Below are 19915 nucleotides of genomic sequence, written 5' to 3'. Positions count from 1 at the left end.
CCTCCTCCCCTTCCGCAGCCCCAGCCGGCGCCGCCGGGGACTTTCCGCCGCGGGGAAGGGGCGGGGTCCCGGAGCGCAAGGTGCGGAGGCGGCTGGGAGGGGAGGGGCGCTTCCCGTCGCCGCTCGGCGCTGGGGCGTACAGCCAGGCGAGCGGGGCGGCCGCGCTGGGCCGGCCAGGGCCTGGCGGGACTCGGGCCGCGGTGCGGCGCCATGCGGGGGGCCCGGGCCGCCCCCTTCCGGCCGCGGCCGAAGCTGGTGCTGCTGCCTCTGCTGTTGCTGCTGGGCCACCGGACTCGGTCCCAGGGTGAGTTGTGGAGCGAGCCCGTGGCGGGCGCTCGGCCGCCGCGCTCGCCGCGAGGCTCCACCTGCACCGCAGGTTTGCGGCATGAACGCCCCCGGTGCAGACGCCACCCTGCACCTCCCCGGGCGGGGACCGGGCGGAGAGAGGAGTTGGCGCACGGGGTGGCGGGAGGGGGGGTCGGCCGCGAGGTGGGAGCCCGAGGCCCCGGGGTGGTAACAGGATGTGGCTGGCAGAGGGAGGGGAGGAGTTATGCCCGAAGCCTGGGGAGGGGTGTCCAGCGCCCCCTTCCTGCTGCTCATCCCCGGAAGGGACCCCCGGATCGCCCTCCACAATTGGCAGAAGTCGGGGGAAGTTCAGGTTCTGGGATGTGCAGGATGGGGCAATTGAGCCCCTTCCCTGGGACACCCTCCCTACCTCACCCCACCCCCGCCTCCCTCTCCAGACAGCCCTGGGCCACTGCAGTGCTATGGAGTTGGACCCTTGGGCGACCTGAACTGCTCGTGGGAAGCTCTTGGGGACCTGGGAGCCCCCTCCACGCTGCACCTCCAGAGCCAGAAGTAGTGAGTACGACCGGCTGACTTGGGGAAACTGAGGCTTTAGAGGGGTGGCCACTCAGGTCCCAGCATAACTCAGGTTGAGAGGACCCCAATACTTCTGCTCCGCAGCCCTCCCCCTCTCCAGCCCTTCGATTCCAGGTTTCAGCATTTCCTTGTGTGAGCCTAGACCAGTCACCTTCCTTCCCTGAGCCTCTCTTTCTTCCACTGTCAAAAGGTGATAATAAAGAAACTGCCTCCCAGCGTTTGTTGTGAGGATTCAGTGAATTAGGCATTGGCAAAGAGAAGTTGCTTAATAATTAGAGCTGTTTTTTATTGCTGTGTGACCTTAGGCAGGTAGCCTAACTTCTCTGAGGGTATAAAAAGATACTTTGGTCTGGTGCCAGGGATGCAGCAATGAAAGAGGTAGACAGAAAGCCTGGCCCTCGTGGAGCCCACAGTCAAGGGGGAGACCTGGGTTCCTTCGTGATGAATCACACCTGCAAACTCAAATTCATTTCAAATTTGGCTAAGTGAGGGAGGAGTAAAGGGGCATTGAAAGGTGGGAACCACGGTGGGGTGGGTGGGTATTTTTTTTTTAAGATTTATTTATTTATTTATTTGAGAGAGAAATAGCGAGCGAGCACACAGAGGGAGAGAGAGAAGTAGGCTTCCTGCAGAGCAGGGAGCCTGACGTGGGGCTCGATCCCAGGACCCCGGGATCCTGACCCGAGCCGAAGGCAGACGCTTAACTGACCGAGCCACCCAGGCGTCACTTGTTTTTGTTTTTTTTTTTAATGATGGTAAAATACTCATAAAATTTACTCTTTTTTTTCTCAACCATTTTTAAGTGCACAGTTCAGTGACATTAAATACATTCACATTGTTGTGCAATCATCACCGCCATTCCTTTCCAGAGGGGCCTCGTTTTAAATGGTGTAAGACAGAGGAGTCAGAGAAGGTCCCCCCTTTTTTTTAATGAGATAAATTCACATCACATAAAGCTAACCCATTTTTAAAATATATTTTATTTACTGATTTGACAGAGAGAGACACAGCGAGAGAGGGAACACAAGCAGGGGGAGGGGGAGAGGGGGAAACAGGCTTCCTGCCCAGCGGGGAGCCCGATGCGGGGCTCGATCCCAGGACCCCGGGATCATGACCCGAGCCGAAGGCAGACACTCAACGACTGAGCCACCCAGGCGCCCCAAAGCTAACCCATTTTTAAATGAGCAATTCATGGGGTGCCTGGGTGGCTTCCACTCAGTGGAACCACTGAAGTTCCACTCAGGTCATGATCCTGGCATCCTAGAATCGAGCTCCATGTCAGGCTCCTTGCTCAGCGGGGAGTCTGCTTCTCCCTCTCCCCCTGTTCCTCCCCCTGCTCGTGCTCTCTTCCTCTCTCTCTGTCAGATAAATAAATAAAATCTTAAAAAAAAAAAAAAATTCAGTGGCATTTGGTACATTCACAGTGTTGTGCAACCACCTCCTCTGTCTAGTTCCAGAACATTCTCATCACCCCAAAAGGAAGTTCCATCCCCATGAGCAGTCACTCCCCATTGTCCTACCCCCCAACCCCCCACTAGCCCCTGGCAACCACCATCCTGCTTTCTGTCTGTATGGATTTGCCTGTTCTGAACGTTTCATACAAATGGAATCATAAGAAATATGGCCTTTTGTGTGGCTTCTTTCACTTAGCATGTTTTTGAGGTCCATCCACATGGTAGCAGGAATCAGAACACCCTTCCTTTTTATGGCTGAGTGATATTCCACTGTATGGATCCACCACACTTGGTGTATCCATTCATCTGTTGGTGGACATATGGTTTGCTTTCACCTTTTGGCGATTGTGACTTGCACTGTTATGAACATACATGGACAAGTTCTTGAGTTCCTGTTTTCAATGCTTTGGGGTCTATGCCTAGGAGTGGAATTGCTGGGTCCTATAGCAATTCTGTGTTTAACTTTTTGAGGAACTGCCAAACTTTTCTGCAGCAGCTGCGACATTTTCCGTTCCCACCAGCAGTGTACTAGGGCTGCAGTGTCTCCACATCTTCACCAACACCTGCATTTTTGTTGTTGCTGTTGTTTTATGAAGGCCTTGTTCTGAACCTCTGAAATCTAATCCTTCAGGATATCCTCAACGCCGGCTCGCTGTCACCCACATCTGGTCTGTCAGCAAGCCTTACCGGCTTCACTTTCTTTTTTTTTTTTTTTTTTTTAAGATTTTATTTACTTATTTGACAGAGAGAGACACAGCGAGAGAGGGAACACGAGCAGGGGGAGTGGGAGAGGGAGAAGCAGGCTTCCCGCTGAGCAGGGAGCCCGATGTGGGGCTCGATCCCAGGACTCTGGGATCATGACGTGAGCGGAAGGCAGACGCTTAACGACTGCGCCACCCAGGCGCCCCGCCGGCTTCACTTTCTACATTATCCGGAATCTGACACTCTCTACTTCCTGGGCACCCACCCTGGTCCAACCTCCATCCATCATGGCTAACCTGGGCCGTGCAGTTAGTAACCTCCTCCCTCGGGCCCCTGGCTTGCACCTTCAAGCCCACAGTCTGTTCTCCGCCACAGCCGCCAGGGGGCGCCTGTGACCATCTGCGTCAGGCACATCTCTGCTTTGCTCCCCGCCCTCCAGGGGTCCCACCTCACTCAGAGTAAAAGCCCAAGTCTTTCCTGTGGCCCGCCAGGCCCTGCACACTCTTCCTGTCACCTCCCTGCCCTCACCTCCGCCCACTGTCCCCCTCAGTCGTTCCACTCCTGTCCTGCAGGCCTCCTCCTTGCTGTTCCTCAAACACATCAGTGAGTGTACCTCAGGGCCTTTGCACCTGCCGTGGCTGCCTCTTCCTAAAATGCTTTCCCCCAGGTATTGCACGGCTCCATCCTCCTGTCCTTCAGGCCTTTGTTCAAAAGTCTCATCTGAGAGATCTCTCCTGGCCACCCTGCCTGAAATAGCACTGTCATTCCTCACCACATCATCACACTGCATCCTCTTCACCCTGAAGACTGTTCTTTTTTTTTTTTTTTTAAGATTTTATTTATTTATTCATGAGAGACAGAGAGACAGAGAGAGAGAGAAGCAGAGGGAGAAACGGGCTCCCAAGGAGCAGGGAGCCCGATGTGGGACTCGATCCCAGGACCCTGGGATCATGACCTGAGCCGAAGGCAGACGCTTAACCATCTGAGCCACCCAGGTGCCCTGAAGACTATTCTTTATCATCAATCATATACTTAGGTGTTTTGCTGACCGGGTAGTTGCGTAAGTGTAAATGTGCGGACATATAAGTAGGTGCCAATAAATACAATAAGCAATGCTCACATGTATTGGGCACCCAGCACTGTTCTAAACACAACCTGTTTATTAGCTCATTGATTCCCCTCACTCTCCAGCTCTTCAGCGGGTATTTCTATCACCCTCGTTTTGTAGCTGAGGACACAGGCACAGAGAAGTCAAGTCACTTGTTCAAGGTCACACAGCTCTGAAGCAGCAGAGCTGGGATTTGAACCCAGGCAGAGGAGTTATCATTATGGCTCTGGACCCAACCCCATATACACCACACCCCCCATCCCCACCTCTCTTCTCCACAGCCATTCCAACAGAACGTGGACTGTGGCAGTGCCCACCGGACAGAGCTGGGTGACCGTCCTCCGGGAACAGCTTACCATGTCTGATGAACTGCTTGTCTGGGGTACCAAGGCAGGCCAGACTCTCTGGCCCCCAGTCTTCGTGAACCTGGAAACCCGAAGTAACAGGCGGGGTGGGGGGTGTGCTTTGTGTGGAGTGGGTGGTCCCGGAGGCCCTGGCTTAATGCATCTGGCCTCCCCTTCCTCAGTGAAGCCAGATGCCCCCCGGCTGTACCCTGACGTGGACTTTTCAGAGGATGAGCCCCTGGAGGCCACTGTCCATTGGGCCCCGCCTGTGTGGCCACCCCATAAGGTCTTGGTCTGCCAGTTCTACTATCAAAGATGCCAGGGGACAGCCTGGACCCTGGTGAGTGTCAGGGGCCCCCTATTCCCCACCCTATTCCAGGCAGGGCCCAGGGCATCATCCCCAAATCAGAGACCCAGCCCAGAGCCCGTTCCTTACTTGTCCTTATAGTCTGTCCACATTTCCCACAAAAGGCCTGTACATGCATCTTGTTCAGCTAAAAAATCACCCCCCCACCAAATAATCTAAAATTCCATGCAATCCCAATCCCAAATTCCACTTAGAATTTTTGAGAAACTCAGTAAACTTCCTCTAACATTTTTGTGAATGAATGGAAGGCCTCCAGTAGCTTACATTAACCTTAAAATAAGAATAATAGAAGACATTTAGAGAGCATCTGCTGTGTGCCAGACACTATTCTAGGCTCCTTGTTGAACCCTTACAAGAACTCTTTGAAGTAGGTACATTTTATACCTACCCATTTTACAGATGAGGAGCAAGGCTTGGTTTAAATAAACACCCCAAAATAATGAATAAAGGCAGCTGACGTTTCTGAGCACCTGCTGTGCATCAGGTCCCAGGCTAATTGCATGGATTATCTTGATGAGTCCCTCCCAACCTCCCTTTATAGTAGATGCTTTTATTTATTTATTTGTTAATTTTTGTTTATTTTAAGTAAACTCTACACCACACATGGGTTTCAAACTCAGGACTCCAAGATCAAGAGTCGCATACTCCATTGACTGAGCCAGCCAGGCGCCCCTGTAGTAGATGCTTTTAAGATATCTATTTCATAGTTGGGGAAGCCAGCCTCAGAGAAGTTCAGCACCTTACCAAGCTCACACAGCAAGAAAAATGGAAGAGAACTCTAGAGCAAGGAGACCCCAGAAGGAGTTGGGGTACCAGCCCATGTACTTTGTACAACCCAGAAGTTACCAGTATCATTTCCTCTCCTAGCTCATTGGCCAGAACACAGCCACATGGTCTCACCTAATTGTAAGGGAGGCTGGGAAATGGAGTCCTTACTCTTGGCAGCCACATTCCCAGCTGATACTCAGGGCTTCTATTTCCAAAGGAAGAAGGGGAGAGTGGATACTGGGGATAACCAGTTGTCTCAGCCACCTCATGCAAAACATCACAAGGTAGAAGAGAGTTGTCATTGTGATTATTCATGCAATTCAGAGAAAGGTTGAGAGATGCAGACTTTGGAATCTGACTGCCCGGGTATGAATCTCATCTCCAGCACTCCTCTGCTTTGTGACCTTGGGCAAGTCACTTCCCCTCTCTGGGCCTCAGTTTTCCTCAACTGTAAAATGGGGATAATAATAGAATTTACTACTTGCTGCTATATGTGACTCATAGGGTGGCCAGTTCATCTCCTCTTTTTGCCGGGGATTATCCTAATTACAAAGCCAAAAGCCCTGTGTCCTGAGAACCCCCATGGTCTGGGACAAAGCAGGATAGTTGGAGCCTGCTGACATATCAGGTCAAGTACTCTCAACTCAGTCCTCAGCTTCACTGCTCTCTTCCTCTATCCCCCAGCTGGAACCAGAAGTGAAGTCCATGCCCCTGACCCCTGTTGAGATCCAGGACCTGGAGCTGGCCACTGGCTATGAGGTGCGTGGCCGCTGCCGAATGGAGAAAGAAGAGGATCTGTGGAGCGAGTGGAGCCCCATTTTGTCCTTCCAGACACTGCCCTCTGGTGAGGGTCTCCAGGCTTGCCCCTACAACCTCCTCTCTCCTCCTAGCAGTCTGTACCTCTAGGCCACTCTCATTTGTACCTGCTTCCCTCATCCTTGACAGCTCCAAAAGATATATGGATATCTGGGAACCTCTGTGGGACACCAGGCAGACAGGAACCCCTGCTTCTATGGAAGGTGAGCTATGGAGAGCAGTTCCGTTCTTTCTGCACATGTCAAGAAGCCCCACATAACACCAGTGTAAATGAGACAGCAGTTCCGATGCCACCTTCTTGAGGTTGCTCCAAGTCTCCAAGGAGGGGATGCTCAGAGAGGCCCTAGCATAGTGCTGGGCACAAAGCAAGCCTCCGGAGATCTGAGCTGAGACATGAAGGTGTGTACAGGTGTTCCAAGAAGGGGGGGGAACAGCAGGTGCAGAGGTTTGAAAGCAAGACTAGGCTCAGCTCCGTAAAATTCGTCCCAGTGTGCCAGGGCTTGGATGCTAGTATCAAAATGGCATTAGAAGATCATAGACAATGATGCAGCCATCCTCACTGATCCAAATCTTTTGAACATCTGCTGTGTTCCAGGCATTGCTAGGCCCTGGCTCACAGTAAATATGGCAAGGAACAGAACAACAGGGCCCATACCATCTTAGGCCACACAATCTAATATTAATTTTAACCACACATAACACAGAGCTCTTACTATGTGCCAGGTTCTAGCCTACACGCTCGTTTATATTAACTGAATTTACAGATGAGAAAAGTGAGACACAGAGAGGTTGCTTCAGACCACACAACTGGTAAGTGGCAGAGCTGAGATTCACTGGCTTTCAAACAGCAGTTCACAGCCTCGGTGTCTCTATATCATAACACATACTTTGTAACACCCTTTACTATACTGAAATGAAACACAGATAACCCATTTTTCTCATGTTTTAAAGAATATATAATAAAGTATTCTAATTGTAATATTCTGTAGAAGATAAAGGGAAAATAAGGTAACTGCATATGGCAAATATGCTGTTCACCAATATGAGATGAGCACTAAATCTGTATGTACCTAATAATATAGCTTTAAAATACATATAGCAAAAATTGAACTACAAAGAGAAATATATGAACCCACAACCATTGTGGGAGATTTTAATACACCCCATCAGTGATTCCATAATAGTTGGAAAACAAGTCAAGATCTGGAATATTTGAACATGTGATTAACAAACAACCTAATGGACTCACATAGGAAATGTCAGAACATGCCTTTCTTCCATATACAATTAGGACATTTACCGAAGTCAACCACATGCCAGGCCATAGAACCAGTTTCCAGGGACTTCAAAGTGGTGAGGTGATGCAGGGCACATTAAAGAATTCTCTAATTAGAACACAGATTGTGCTGGGAATTGATCATAAAAACTGTCCAGAAAGTCCCCATGTATCTGAATATTTAAAAATTCAGTGAGTACTGGGGCGCCTGGGTGGCTCAGTCGTTAAGCGTCTGCCTTCGGCTCAGGTCGTGATCCCAGGGTCCTGGGATCGAGCCCCACATCGGGCTCCCTGCTCTGCCGGAAGCCTGCTTCTCCCTCTCCCACTCCCCCTGCTTGTGTTCCCTCTCTCGCTGTGTCTCTCTCTCTGTCAAATAAATAAATAAAATCTTAAAAAAAAAAAAATTCAGTGAGTATTAAAACCAGCCCCCACCCCCCACGATTTTGTCTTAGTACATCAAAAGGAGTTTGGTTCTAGGATCAGTTAACATTATTAGACAGGATATTCATCTACAAAAGTTTTTCCTCTGTACAACAGTGGGAATTTTGAAATCCCAAAGAATTGCACAGGACACAGACTAGGATGAGGCGAGTAAGGCAGGCTCATACAAGTGCAGGGTCAGATCCTGTCTGTACTGAAAATCTTGAAATTTTGTTTGTCATGGGTTGTTTGGCCTTAATTTTGATAGAATAAAATATAATTTTTCTTGATTATTGGGTTTTTGGTATCCTCCCCTTTAATTTTTGCACCCAAGGGGAGTGCCTTACTCACTTGCCCCTAGTTTGGGTCCTGGAACTGCATTCTAATGTCCCCTCTGCCACTGAGGCCCCCTGAGACTTAGTCTCTTCATCTGTAAAGTGTAGCCAACAGAAATATTTCACTGACTGGTTTGTCAGGTGGACCTCACTGAGATACACAGCATGTGCCTGATAAATGGGAGATACTAACCCCTTCTTCCTCTCGTCCCTCAGGAGCAGGGGCACTGCGTGCAGATGAGCTATAAAGTCTGGTTCCAGGCTGAAGACCAGGAGCTGATCCAGAAGACGGCTCCCTGCTGCAGCTCCTCCATCCCCACCCAGGCAGAGTGGGTCAGGGTGTCTGCCGTCAATGCCACGAGCTGGGAGCCTCTCACCAACCTTTCTTTGGCCTGCTTGGGTAAGATTCTGGAAGTGCTGTGAATTTCCTCGGAGCAGCGCCCTGGAGAGGGAGGCGGGGACTTCCCGAGTGGACAGCTGAGACTTCTCCAACCCCCATCCAGGTCCCGATGTCGCCCCCCACGGCGTGGTGGTCAGCCACATTGCCGGCAGCACAGAGCTGCTGGTGACTTGGCAGCAGGGGTCTGGGGAGTTGCAGGAGCACGTGGTGGACTGGGCTCGAGACGGGGATCCCCTGGAGGACCTCAACTGGATCCGGCTTCCCCGTGAGAGCCTCAGCGCTCTGTTGCCAGGTGAGGCCCTGGGACCCCTGGGTCCCCATCCCAGCTACTGCAGAGCAGACTGACGAGTGGACCTGCAGGAGAGAATGTTGTGGTTAAAGTGTCATTAATTCCTGCAAGCAGCGTTCATTGACAACACTCACTACGTACCAGGCCATGTTCTAGACACTGGTGTATGCAGTGATAGCAGCTGATGTCTACTGGCATTTACCAGCAGCATTAAATTCCTCAAACTTCCTTATGAAGTAAGTTTCTGTTATTATCATGCTCGAGGTAGAGATGAAGAAAAAGGCCCAGGGAGGTGAAGCAACTTGCCCGAGGCCACACAGCAAATAGATTGTAGAACCAGGATTTGAACCACATACTCGGGCCCCTCAAGCCAGGCCCTGAACCATCACACCATTCTCTCTCTCAGCAACATCCCCATCCTCATGGAGCTGACTTTCTTGTGGAGTGAGCAGCCCAATGAAACAAACAACAACAACTAACCATGTACATCTGTAATGTAATTGGGGAAAAAAAATAAAACAGGGCAAAGGGGACGAGGCAGAATTGATATTTTAGAAAGAAAGGTTTTTAGAAAAGGCCTTTCTGGAAAAGCAGTGTTTGAACCAAGACCTGAAGGGGGTGAGAGAGGGAGCTATGAGGAAGTCTGAGGGAAAAGCAAGAGGGAACAGACAGTGCAAAGGCCCAGAGGCAGGAATGTGCCTGATGTGTTAGAAGAACAGCGAGCATGGCTGGAGTGGAATGAGGGGGAGAGTGGGAGGAGGTGAGGGCAGGGAGGTGACAAGCAAATTGTGCAAGACCTGGTGGGCCACAGGAAGGACTTGGGCTTTTGCTCTGTATGAGATAGGAACCATGGAGCGTTCTGAGCAGAAAACGGATATGCCCTGACTCAGTAGCTAACAGTTGCTCTCTGGTTGCTCTTGAGGGGAGTAGACTGGGGAAGGGGTCAGGGCTGTACCAGGTGGGAACTGAGGAAGGGAGAGAAGCAGGCAGGTTCTGATTGGAGGTCCTGGGGCAGAATTTTGGGGATCCATTTGGATATGTTGTGTTGGAAATGTTCATCCAAATGGAGCTGTCCATGGGGCTGTTGGCTGCTGAGGTCTGGGGGCTTGCAATGAGTTCTGGGCTGGGGTGTGGCATTGAGGAGCCCATCCTTGGTGTAAAGAACTTGGGGGAGCACGGGAATGTATTGAGTGAAACATTTAGGAAGGAGAGAGTTCTTCCTAAGGAAGGAGGAGCCCCGATTCTGGAAAATTCCCATTTGGGGAAGGCTGGGCAGCATCAGTAGGTTTTGCGAAGGGACTTCAGGAGCTTCACCCACCATGATGGGGGGTATCAGGATCCCACCCAGAGCCTGGTGTTTGAGCATCTCCCAGTCTGGCACCTGCCTTTCCTGGCCTGAAGGCTTTCTCTGGTCCCTGAAGCATTTTGCCTATCTGAGCAGCAGTCTGGAAGTGCTGGTGATTTAAGTCGCCTCAGATGCCGCCCGTCACCAATTACTAATAAGTGTTGGTGGATAACTATCCCAGCTTCCTCCCTCCTTGGATGGGCTCCCAGAGGTCGCCGGTGGGATTGCCTGCACTGGGAACTTGTTCTCATTTACTAGCTGCCTTTCTTTCCTTATTTCACTTCCCAGCTGCCCTGTTGGCATTCTGTGGGGTTACCACCCAGAAAAATTACTGTTACCCAAGTATTTATCTCAGCATGTCCTTCAGGAGACCCAAATGAAGACGCCTACCGAGTAGGAAATGAGTAGGGGAGGGCGAGCCAACTCTGACTGTGTTTGCTCCTCCACCAACCAGGGAATTTTGAAGGAGGGGTCCCCTACCGAATCACAGTGACAGCAGTGTCTCCTTGGGGCTTGGCCCCTGCCCCCCCAGTCTGGAGGTTCAGAGAGGAACTGGGTAAGTGGTGGAACTGGAGAATGGGGGATCCCCCTGGAACCCTGGCTGGCCTTGACCCATTGGCTTTCTCCCCAGCACCCCTAGCTGGGCCAGTGCTTTGGCGACTCCAGGATGCCCCCCCAGGGACCCCCGCCATAGCGTGGGGAGAGGTCCCAAGGCACCAACTCCGGGGCCATCTCACCCACTATACCGTGTGTGTACAGAGCGGGACCAGGCCTTCTGTCTGCATGAATGGTGAGCTTCACCGCCTCCTGCCCCCACAAGACCCACCCATCAGTCTACCCCACCCTTGTCCCCAGATGGGCCCCTTTGCCTCCCTCTCAGGCCCTGGGAAAATCTTTGATGGCATCTGTTCCCTAGTGGACAATAACCCTCGTGGCTATCAATATAATGGATATTGTATTAAAACGAAGACTCTGATCTATATTTATTGACATTGAAAGATGCCTGTCATGTTTATTAAGTGAAAAGGATAAAAAGCTGACAAAACTCCACAAGGTGGTTCCATTTGTGTAAAATAAACCTGGCACTGAGCAAAGCAGAGGCACAAATATGAAAAGAGATTGCCCACAATGTCAACAGCATTATGTACGATTTTTATTTCTTTTTCCTACCTTTGGGTATAGGCTACATTTTTACTCAGAAGACAAATTCCTTTTTATTTTTTTAAAATTTTTAAAGATTATTTATTTATTTATTTATTTGTGAGAGAGAGAGTGAGAGAGGGAACACAAGCAGGGGGAGTGGCAGGCAGAGGGAGAAGCAGACTCCCCGCGGAGCAGGGAGCCCGATGCGGGACTCGATCCCAGGACCCTGGGATCATGACCTGAGCCAAAGGCAGACGCTTAACGACTGAGCCACCCATGCGCCCTTTTTCTAGAGTCTTTTGTGTCATTTTACCCCTAACTACATCAGTGCTTCAGCATTTGTCTCTAACTGATAAAGCCTATTTTTTAACATAATTACTTTGCCATGATTCCATGTTACAAAAGTATGTATTGATCATCAGATTAAAATTTTTATGGCTTTATTTTTATTTTTTTAATTTTTTTTTTTTTAAAGATTTTATTTATTTATTTGAGAGAGGGAGAATGAGAGAGAGAGAGAACATATGAGAGGGGATAGGGTCAGAGGACGAAGCAGACTCCCTGCTGAGCAGGGAGACCGATGCGGGACTCGATCCAGGGACTCCAGGATCATGACCTGAGCCGAAGGCAGTCGCTTAACCAACTGAGCCACCCAGGCGCCCTATTTTTATTTTTTAAAAGATTTTATTTATGGGCGCTTGGGTGGCTCAGTTGGTTGGGCGACTGCCTTCGGCTCAGGTCGTGATCCTGGAGTCCCGGGATCGAGTCCCGCATCGGGCTCCTTGCTCGGCAGGGAGCCCGCTTCTCTCTCTCTGAACCTCCCTCCTCTCATGCTATCTCTTTCTCTCTCTCAAATAAAATAAAAAAAAAAAAGATTTTATTTATTTGAGAGAGAGAGAGAGCATGTGCATGAATGGGGGGAGGGGCAGAGGGAGAGAAGCAGACTCCCCTCTGATTACAGAGGCTGCTTTGGGCCTCGATCCCAGGACCCTGAGATCATGACCTGAGCCAAAGTCTGATGCTTAACCTTAACTGAGCCACCCAGGTGCCCCATTTTTATTTTTTTTAGATTAAAATGTTTATATATATCTATATTATTAAATATATATACATTTATTATTATTATTATTATTTTAGAAAGGAAGAGAGGAGGAGGAGGGGCAGAGGGAGAGGGAGAGAGAATCTTAAGCAGGTTCCACGCCCAGTGCAGAGACTGATGCAGGGCTCAGTCTCACCACCCTGAGATCATGACCTGAGCCAAAACCAAAAGTTGGATGCTTAACCAACTCAGCCACCCAGGTGCCCCTGGATTATTATTATTTTAAAAAGAGGACCATGTTATAGACTATAGTTTGGCCTCTCAATCTCTTACGACTGTGATGTTTTGCAACTTTCTTTTTTTCACCTGCTGATTTAGCTTGGATGTCTTTCTATGGCAATAGAGCTCGATCAGTGTTCATGTCTCCCATCATCCTACAACAAACCAAAAAGCTACTTCCTCTTTTGGCTTAAAAGCAAAAAAGAGGGGCACCTGGGTGGCTCATTGATTAAGCGTCTGCCTTCGGCCCAGGTCATGATCCCGGGGTCCTGGGATCAAGTCCCTTGTCGGGCTCCCTGCTCAGCGGGAGGCCAGCTTTTCCCTCTCCCACTCCCCCTGCTTGTGTTCCTGCTCTCGCTGTGTCTTTCTCTGTCAAATAAATAAATAAAATCTTTAAAAAAAAGAAAAGCAAAAAAGAGCAGTTTAGTAAAAACAAGTAAACAAATATAGTTCTGGGAGGTGCATGTCTTTCCCGTCTAGGGAGAATCTCCATTCACTGGATAAGTGTGCAGATGGGGGATATGATGCTCATTCTTTCTTTTATTTACTTGAATAAATATCCTTTTTGAGTGCTTTCTGTGTGCCAGCCACTGATCCAGGTGCTGGGAATATGGCCCTTGTGGAGCTAACTTTCTAATGGTCAGGGAAGGCCTCACTGAGGGGGTGAAATTTGAGCAAAGACCTGAAGGCGGGAGCCATGTGGATATCTGGGGAGAGTGTTGCAGACAGAGAGGAAACACATGCAAAGGCCCTGAGGTAGGACTTGACTGCCTCCCCAACCTCTTGGTGTGTCCTTCAGTGAGTGGCAGCACCCAGAACATCACCCTGCCCGACCTTCCCTGGGGTCCTTGTGAGCTGTGGGTGACCGCATCCACCATCGCAGGACAGGGGCCAGCTGGTCCCAGCCTCCGGCTTCACCTACCAGGTAGGGGGGGTTGGGGTGGGACTGCCATAGGAGGGGACCTGCTCAATTTCAAGGAGATAGGGGTTTCAGTGAATGAGCAACCTTTTGACTTGGGGGTGGTTACTGATGACGCCTCAGGGGCATTCTGATCCTTCTAAATACTCTGGATTATCAGGCAGTGTGTGTCTCTGACCCTTTCACCCCTCCCTGACCTTAACCTATCCCTGATGACTGTTTTATTCACAAGCCCCACTCCCACCCCAAGATCTCCCCGCACTTAGCCCCTACCCACTCATAAGCATCCCCCCTTTACCTGCCTCCACCCAAGCCCTGCCCCATGCATGATCCTTTCCTGATCCCTCGCCCATCCCTGGTATCCAAATGTTCTTCTGCCCCTTGGCCTCAGATAACACCCTGAAGTGGAAAGTTCTGCCGGGTGTCTTTCTGCTGTGGGGCTTGCTCCTGACGGGCTGTGGTGTGAGCCTGGCCACCTCTGGAAGGTGAGGCTGTCGGACATGCGGGTCTCTTCCCCGGGTCGGGAGGGCAGCTGGACACTAGCTCAGCTTTGTGGGGCGGGGGGGGGGGGGGGGGAGGGCGGCAAGAAGTGAGGGGATGCCTCAGGGCTCCGTGACGTTCCTGGGCTCTGCACTCTGGGCCTGGGTGTCAGGTCACCTAGGTTCTCTGCCCTCTTGACCTGCTGGCCAGGTGCCTCCATCTTCGGCACAAGGTACTGCCCCGCTGGGTCTGGGAGAAGGTTCCAGATCCGGCCAACAGCAGTTGTGGCCGGCCCCACATGGAGGTGAGCATAAAGGCTGGTTTGTCTGGGCCCTCTGGGAAGTTGGCAAATGCGGGGAGTGGGTGGCGGCAGGTCGGGGAGAATGGGTGGGGGCAGAATCCCCGTCTCTTCTCTTCCCAGGAGGTGCCGCAGGCTCAGCCCCCCGGGGACTTCCCCATCCTGAAAGTGGAGGAGATGGAGCCACTACCAGTTCCGGAGCCCCCCCGGCCCCCCCCCCCAGCTGGACTCTGGCTATGAGAAACACTTCCTGCCCACCCCCGAGGAGCTGGGCCTTCTGGGCCCTCCCCCAGGTCCCAAGTTCTGGCCTGAACCCAGCCCAGGCCAGGAGAGGGGTGCCCATTTGACAGATGAAGACACTGAGGCTCAGAGAGGCTGAGTCCCTTGCCTGAGGACACCCAGCCAGGAAGAAGAGGTTGAAGGACCCCCTACAAAGGAGGGCCTGGCCCTCCTGGGAATATACGGATGGAGGAGGGAGCAAAGGACCATGTATGAATGTGAGCGGCAGCTCCCTCCCCGGATCTGTCCTGCTGCTAACCATAGCTGGGCGCCCCGCTGCCCTCCGCCCTGCCCCGCAGCCGGGTGCAGCCCGGGGTTCCCGCTGCCGGCAGACTGCAGACTGCGGGCAGGAGTGCCGTGGGCTGAGGCCCCGGCGAGGCCCGGACGGGGTCAGGGCTCCTCCGCACTCTCTACCCTCGCCCACGGGCTGGAGCACCAGTGTGCCCGCGATCCAGCTCTAACCGGAGGGGACGGTGGAGCAAGAAGGGGAAAGGAAGCTCAGTCCCCGAGGGACTGCGGGACTCTGAGCCACCCAGAGAAATACACTTTCACACTCGTATAGCTCCTGTAGCTGGGGCACTTTGTCCAGCAGCCGCGTCTGTACTCACACCCACTCCATCTCCGCCAGCAGCAGGAGGGAAGCCCTTTGCTTTCCCAACCGCAGGTGCTGAGCCGGTCCCGTGCCAGCAACACACACTCAAACTGTCCGAATGCCTGAACGTTTTATTTTCAAGTATAAAGGCTTTGTCGTAGACGGGGACCAGGGTCACAGGCAGTGGGAAGCGCCCGGAAGCCCGGGAGGAGGTGACGTGCGGGCCAGCTGGCTCCCGGGGGGGGCCCCCCCGCGCATGTGCCTGGAAGCCGCCGCTGGACGCCAAGAGGCCGAGGTAGCTGTGAGAGGCGCTGGGGGCGGGGCGGAGGGCGTGGGCTCACATGACCGCACAGCACTGGCACGTCTTCTGCTTCGGGCCGCTTGCCTCTTCACCCTCAGCAGGGGCAGATGGCTCGGGCTGCCGGGCGGGGGCATAGGTGGGCACGGGCCGGGCGCTGGGGTGGGCCCTGGGCCCTTGCGCCCGAAGAAGTGGCTGGCACTCGGCAGGCTGCTGTGGGGCGGAGGTCTCCGCCAGGAGGGGTGTGGCGTCCCCCAAGGGGCCCTGGCCCTGAGCAGGGCTTTGGGGTCTTACAGATCTCTCCTCCAGGGAGCCTTCGTGCTTCTCCTGGGGCTGGGGTTCTTCTTCTGGCCTTGACTCTTCCTTGGCCCCCAAGGGAGCCCCTGCCTCACTCACCTCCTCTGCCTGACATTCCTGTCCTCCCCCGGACTCTCTCTGCTCTTCTGGACTCGGATCTTCCTCGACTGCTTCGGTCTTCTCTGCCTCCAGTGGTTCCTCACCTCCTGTTCTCTCTGCCTTCAGTGACTCCTCACCTCCTCTTTTCTTGGCCTCCAGTGGCTCTTCACCTCTTTTCTCTGCCTTCACTGGTGCCTCGATTCCTCCCTTCTCTGCCTTCAGTGACTCCTCTCCTCCTCCTTTCTCAGCCCCCAGTGGCGCCTCACCTCCTCCTTTCTCAGCCCCCAATGGCGCCTCACCTCCTCCTTTCTCAGCCTCCAATGGCGCCTCACCTCCTTCCTCGGCCTCCAGTGGCTCCTCACCTCCCGTTCTCTCTACCTTTGGTGATTCCTTGCCTTCCTTTCTTTCCATCACTAATGGCTCTTCAGTTGCCTCTAGCTTTTCTTCATCTCCTTTCTGCTCTACTCCCAATGGTTCCTCATCTTCCTTCTCTGCCTCTAGCTCTTCCTCACCTCCTTTCTGCTCTACTCGCAATGGCTCCTCGCCTTGTTCCCTCTCTGCCCTCAGAGGTCCCTCAACTGCTTCCCTCTCTGTCCCCAGCTTTTCCTCACCCCCTGTCTGCTCTGGCTTGCTTCCTTCCCTCTCCACCATCAGAGACATGTCTGCTCCTTCCTGCTCTGTCCCTGCCTTTTCCTCACTCCCCTTTCCTCCGCCCACTGGTTCCTCTGCTTGGCTTCTCCCTGCCTCCCAGGCTTCCTCCCCTGCCCCCCTCTCTGCCCCCAGTGGACTCTCAGGTCCTCCCCCCTTTCCCCACACCCTTGGCCCTTCCAATCCCTCCACCACCAGCTCCTCCCACTCCTCGCTGAGGGTCACCCTCTCCACCCAAATGAAAGACCCCTCCTCTCCTCCAGAGCCCCCTGGCCCATCAGCATCAGGGCTGCCCCTGGGAACGCCACCTTCTCCAGGAGCTGCTCCCTCCAGTCTCACCTGAAGCCTCGAGGAGCCAGTCCGCGCAGCCTTCTGGCCCCTGCCCGCCTCCCCTGTGGCCTCTGAGTCTCTGCTGTCCGGTCCTCCCACCCCCTCCCAGACCACCTCCACGATGCCCCTGTCCTCTGTCACCCAGGAGGGGAGCTCTGGGCAGCTGGCTTCCTGCCTGTCCCCAGCTGCCTCCAACACCATCTCCTCTACCTTAGCCTCCAGCTCTGGGCCCGTGGCCCCCATGGCACAGTCCTCTGTGGCCCTCAGCCCCTCCCATACCACCTTCACCACACCCTCTTTGGCCTCATCCACGCCCCCCTTGGATGCTGCCTGCCCCTGACAAGGCTCCTGCTCTGGAAGGGGGCTGGGTCCAGGGCAGGGGCCATTGGCTTCTGAGGAGGCCCCTGCTGCCCCAGGGAACAACCTCAGGGCTGGTGGAGCCCTGACAGCCTCATCTCTGGGCTCAGAGGGGGACTCTGGGGACGTGTCCACTGGTCCAGCTGGTAGGGAGGCTCTCTTGTTCAGATCAGCGTGGTCTTGGGGAGTGAGAGGAGGAAAGGAGAGGAGACGGGGTGACAGTGAGATTCTGGCCCCCCAGATTCAGGCCCCTCTTCTTGGGACCCCCAGGCCTGAGCACAAACACCCACCTGTGGGACCTGCCTCCACGGTAGGCTGGGAGAGAGGTCGGTGACCCTGCAGGGATGGCAGAGACAAGGTCAGGCCAGCCGGTGTCTCCACCCCCAGCCCCCCCGCATGGGGGCCCCCCCCCCCCCCGCCCATCTCGCTCAGGACCAAACCCTCAGCCTTCCTCACCTGTCTTATCACTCCCTGCTCTAATGCCTCACACACAGTAGGTGCTTAATCAATACTGTGTCCATGAGCCATAGCTCTGTATTAAGGACCTACTCTGTCAGCTACTGAGGTTGCTGTGGGACAAGGAAGGGACACTTACTTAAGCCTTTTGCTATGGGGACTTATATTCCGGGGAGGTGAGGTATAAACATAAACAGGTGATGCCAGGGAGTGAGCAAGACTATGGCAGAAAAAATAAAAAAGCAGGAGGAGGGGCTCTGGAGGAAGTGACACTGAACAGAGAGAGACCCGAAGGGTAGGAAGAGCCAGCCCTGAGTCAAGAGGTAGGTAAGGGCATTCCAGGCCAAGGGGAAAGCAAGTGCAAAAGCCCTGGGGCTGCAATGAGCTACACAAGTTCAAGAACTAGAAAAGAGGGTCAGCGTAGCTGGAGTGTGGGGCGGGGGGGGGGGGCAGGGCGAGAGTATGAAAATGGGCTCAGGGAGGGGAGCGGAGGGATGGCCAAGCTCCAGGGATCTCCTCCTCAGTTCTCTGATCTTATCCTCTTTCCAGCCTCCAGGCCTTTACATGGGCTGCTTCCTCTGCCTGAAATTCCCTTTCCACTCCTGCCTGGCTCCCACTCAGATTCAATATAGATGGCACTGCCTCCAAGAAGCCTTCCCTGAACCCCCAGCTTCACTCAGGTGATTCCTCTGTGCTCCTCCCCTGCCCAGGTCTCCCCCCATCACAGACTCTTGGACAGTGAGCTCCCGTGGGCCAGGAATCCTAACTTGCACCTCTCTGGCAAGAACTCCTGGCCTATGCTAAAAACCCAACAAGTGCTTCCCACATCTGTGAACAGGGCTCCTTCTCCCTCTGTGCCCTGAAATGGGCACCTAGGAGCTAAGGTCAGACATCAGGGAGAGCGGGCGACTGTGGAAAAGCTGCACCTCACTGTGGCCAGGCACAAATGTTGCCAGATCTTTGGACTTCAGGGACAACCCAGAGAGCCAGATTTTAATGTGAAGTTGTCGAAAGCCTGTGTGTTGCATAGCATGCAGAATATATCTTAATAAAAGTGCTACTAAAACAAAAGCCCATGTGGATGCCCCAGATCACAAGAGCATCTCATGGTGACCCATTCCTCACTCTGAGGCCAAATTCCATGAGCAACCCCCCCCCATTTTCCCACTGTATTCCTCATTCTGGCCATATAAGCAATCATACAGGAAAACTTTTCCTCATGCCCGTGCCTGGTGCGAAGCTATGATCTTGTTGACCCGCCCCCTCATCTCATCCAGCTGTGTGCTGTTGCTATTCTCATTTTAGACCTAGGGAAACAGGCTGGAGCAAGGCAAGCGACTTGTCCAAGACCACAAAGCAAAGAAATAGCAAAGGACTCACTGGTTAAACTGCACTTGGAGAAATCCTGCTTCTGTCCCTGCTGGCCGCCTCCCCCCCCCCCCCAGTTTGCTCCCCTGGCCCCTCACCTGTCTGCGCCAGGAGGGCCTGCCTGAGGACTTGTGCTGGGCACCTGTGGATGCACCTTGCAACAGCTGCAGCTGGGATTGGAGTCTGAGGAAGAGAGGAGGCTGCTGGGAGCCAGGCCCCCAGGCTCAATGCTCCCCCGCCACCACCAATCCCCAATTTGCCACTTCCCTGGAGTGGACCTGGGGACCTGGCCTAGCCAGGCTGGCAGGGGCCCGACTCACGTGAACAAGCTGTCTTCCAAGTTCTGGATTCGGGCCTGAGCCTGGCCCTCAGGTGACTGGGGGTCTTTCGAGACAGACTCCTCCTGCCGCTCCGTCCCCTCAGCCGACCCGTCCATTAGCCAACGCTCCCGGAGAGACTTCCTCTGGGCATGGGAAGGCAGCTCGGGCTGTGCACACTGACTCCCCCCCCCCCCCCCCCCCCCCCCC

The 19915-nt window shown here is 53.4% G+C and overlaps 2 protein-coding genes across 5 annotated transcripts in view; one reads left to right on the top strand and one right to left on the bottom strand.

Annotated features, from left to right (window-relative positions):
* The first annotated feature begins 39 nt into the window (after nucleotides 1-39).
* Nucleotides 40-14965, top strand: IL27RA (interleukin 27 receptor subunit alpha). 3 transcript variants are annotated; one of them, XM_044917762.1, is made up of 14 exons: nucleotides 40-304; nucleotides 744-861; nucleotides 4428-4528; nucleotides 4673-4830; nucleotides 6310-6469; nucleotides 6571-6644; nucleotides 8689-8872; nucleotides 8976-9164; nucleotides 10961-11062; nucleotides 11138-11296; nucleotides 13767-13892; nucleotides 14278-14371; nucleotides 14577-14670; nucleotides 14788-14965. In XM_044917762.1, the coding sequence occupies exons 1-14, from the start codon at nucleotides 211-213 to the stop codon at nucleotides 14902-14904; spliced, it is 1770 nt and encodes a 589-aa protein (XP_044773697.1). In that variant the 5' UTR covers nucleotides 40-210; the 3' UTR covers nucleotides 14905-14965. The 3 variants fall into 3 exon arrangements, with proteins under 3 accessions (XP_044773697.1, XP_021560660.2, XP_044773692.1); XM_021704985.2 differs by having other exon boundaries at nucleotides 4428-4585; XM_044917757.1 differs by having other exon boundaries at nucleotides 40-308; nucleotides 748-861; nucleotides 4428-4585.
* Nucleotides 14966-15780: 815 nt separating this feature from the next.
* The window catches only part of PALM3 (paralemmin 3), an 8584-nt gene continuing 4449 nt past the window's right edge, over nucleotides 15781-19915 (bottom strand). Inside the window, exons 4-8 of one of the 2 annotated variants that reach the window (XM_021704983.2) lie at nucleotides 19709-19851; nucleotides 19487-19571; nucleotides 17855-17900; nucleotides 16562-17743; nucleotides 15781-16336 (exon numbers count right to left, since the gene is read on the bottom strand). In XM_021704983.2, the coding sequence (XP_021560658.1) occupies nucleotides 15873-16336; nucleotides 16562-17743; nucleotides 17855-17900; nucleotides 19487-19571; nucleotides 19709-19851 (1920 nt within the window). In that variant the 3' untranslated portion in view covers nucleotides 15781-15872. Of the gene's footprint in view, nucleotides 16392-16561; nucleotides 17744-17854; nucleotides 17901-19486; nucleotides 19572-19708; nucleotides 19852-19915 lie in introns of both variants that reach the window. The other variant, XM_021704984.2, reaches the window with a different exon arrangement.

This window comes from Neomonachus schauinslandi, chromosome 1, assembly GCF_002201575.2.
Source record: "Neomonachus schauinslandi chromosome 1, ASM220157v2, whole genome shotgun sequence".
NCBI classification, from domain to species: Eukaryota; Metazoa; Chordata; class Mammalia; order Carnivora; family Phocidae; genus Neomonachus; species Neomonachus schauinslandi.
Note: the sequence above shows the minus strand (reverse complement) of the source record. Positions and strands in the feature narration are given on the sequence as shown.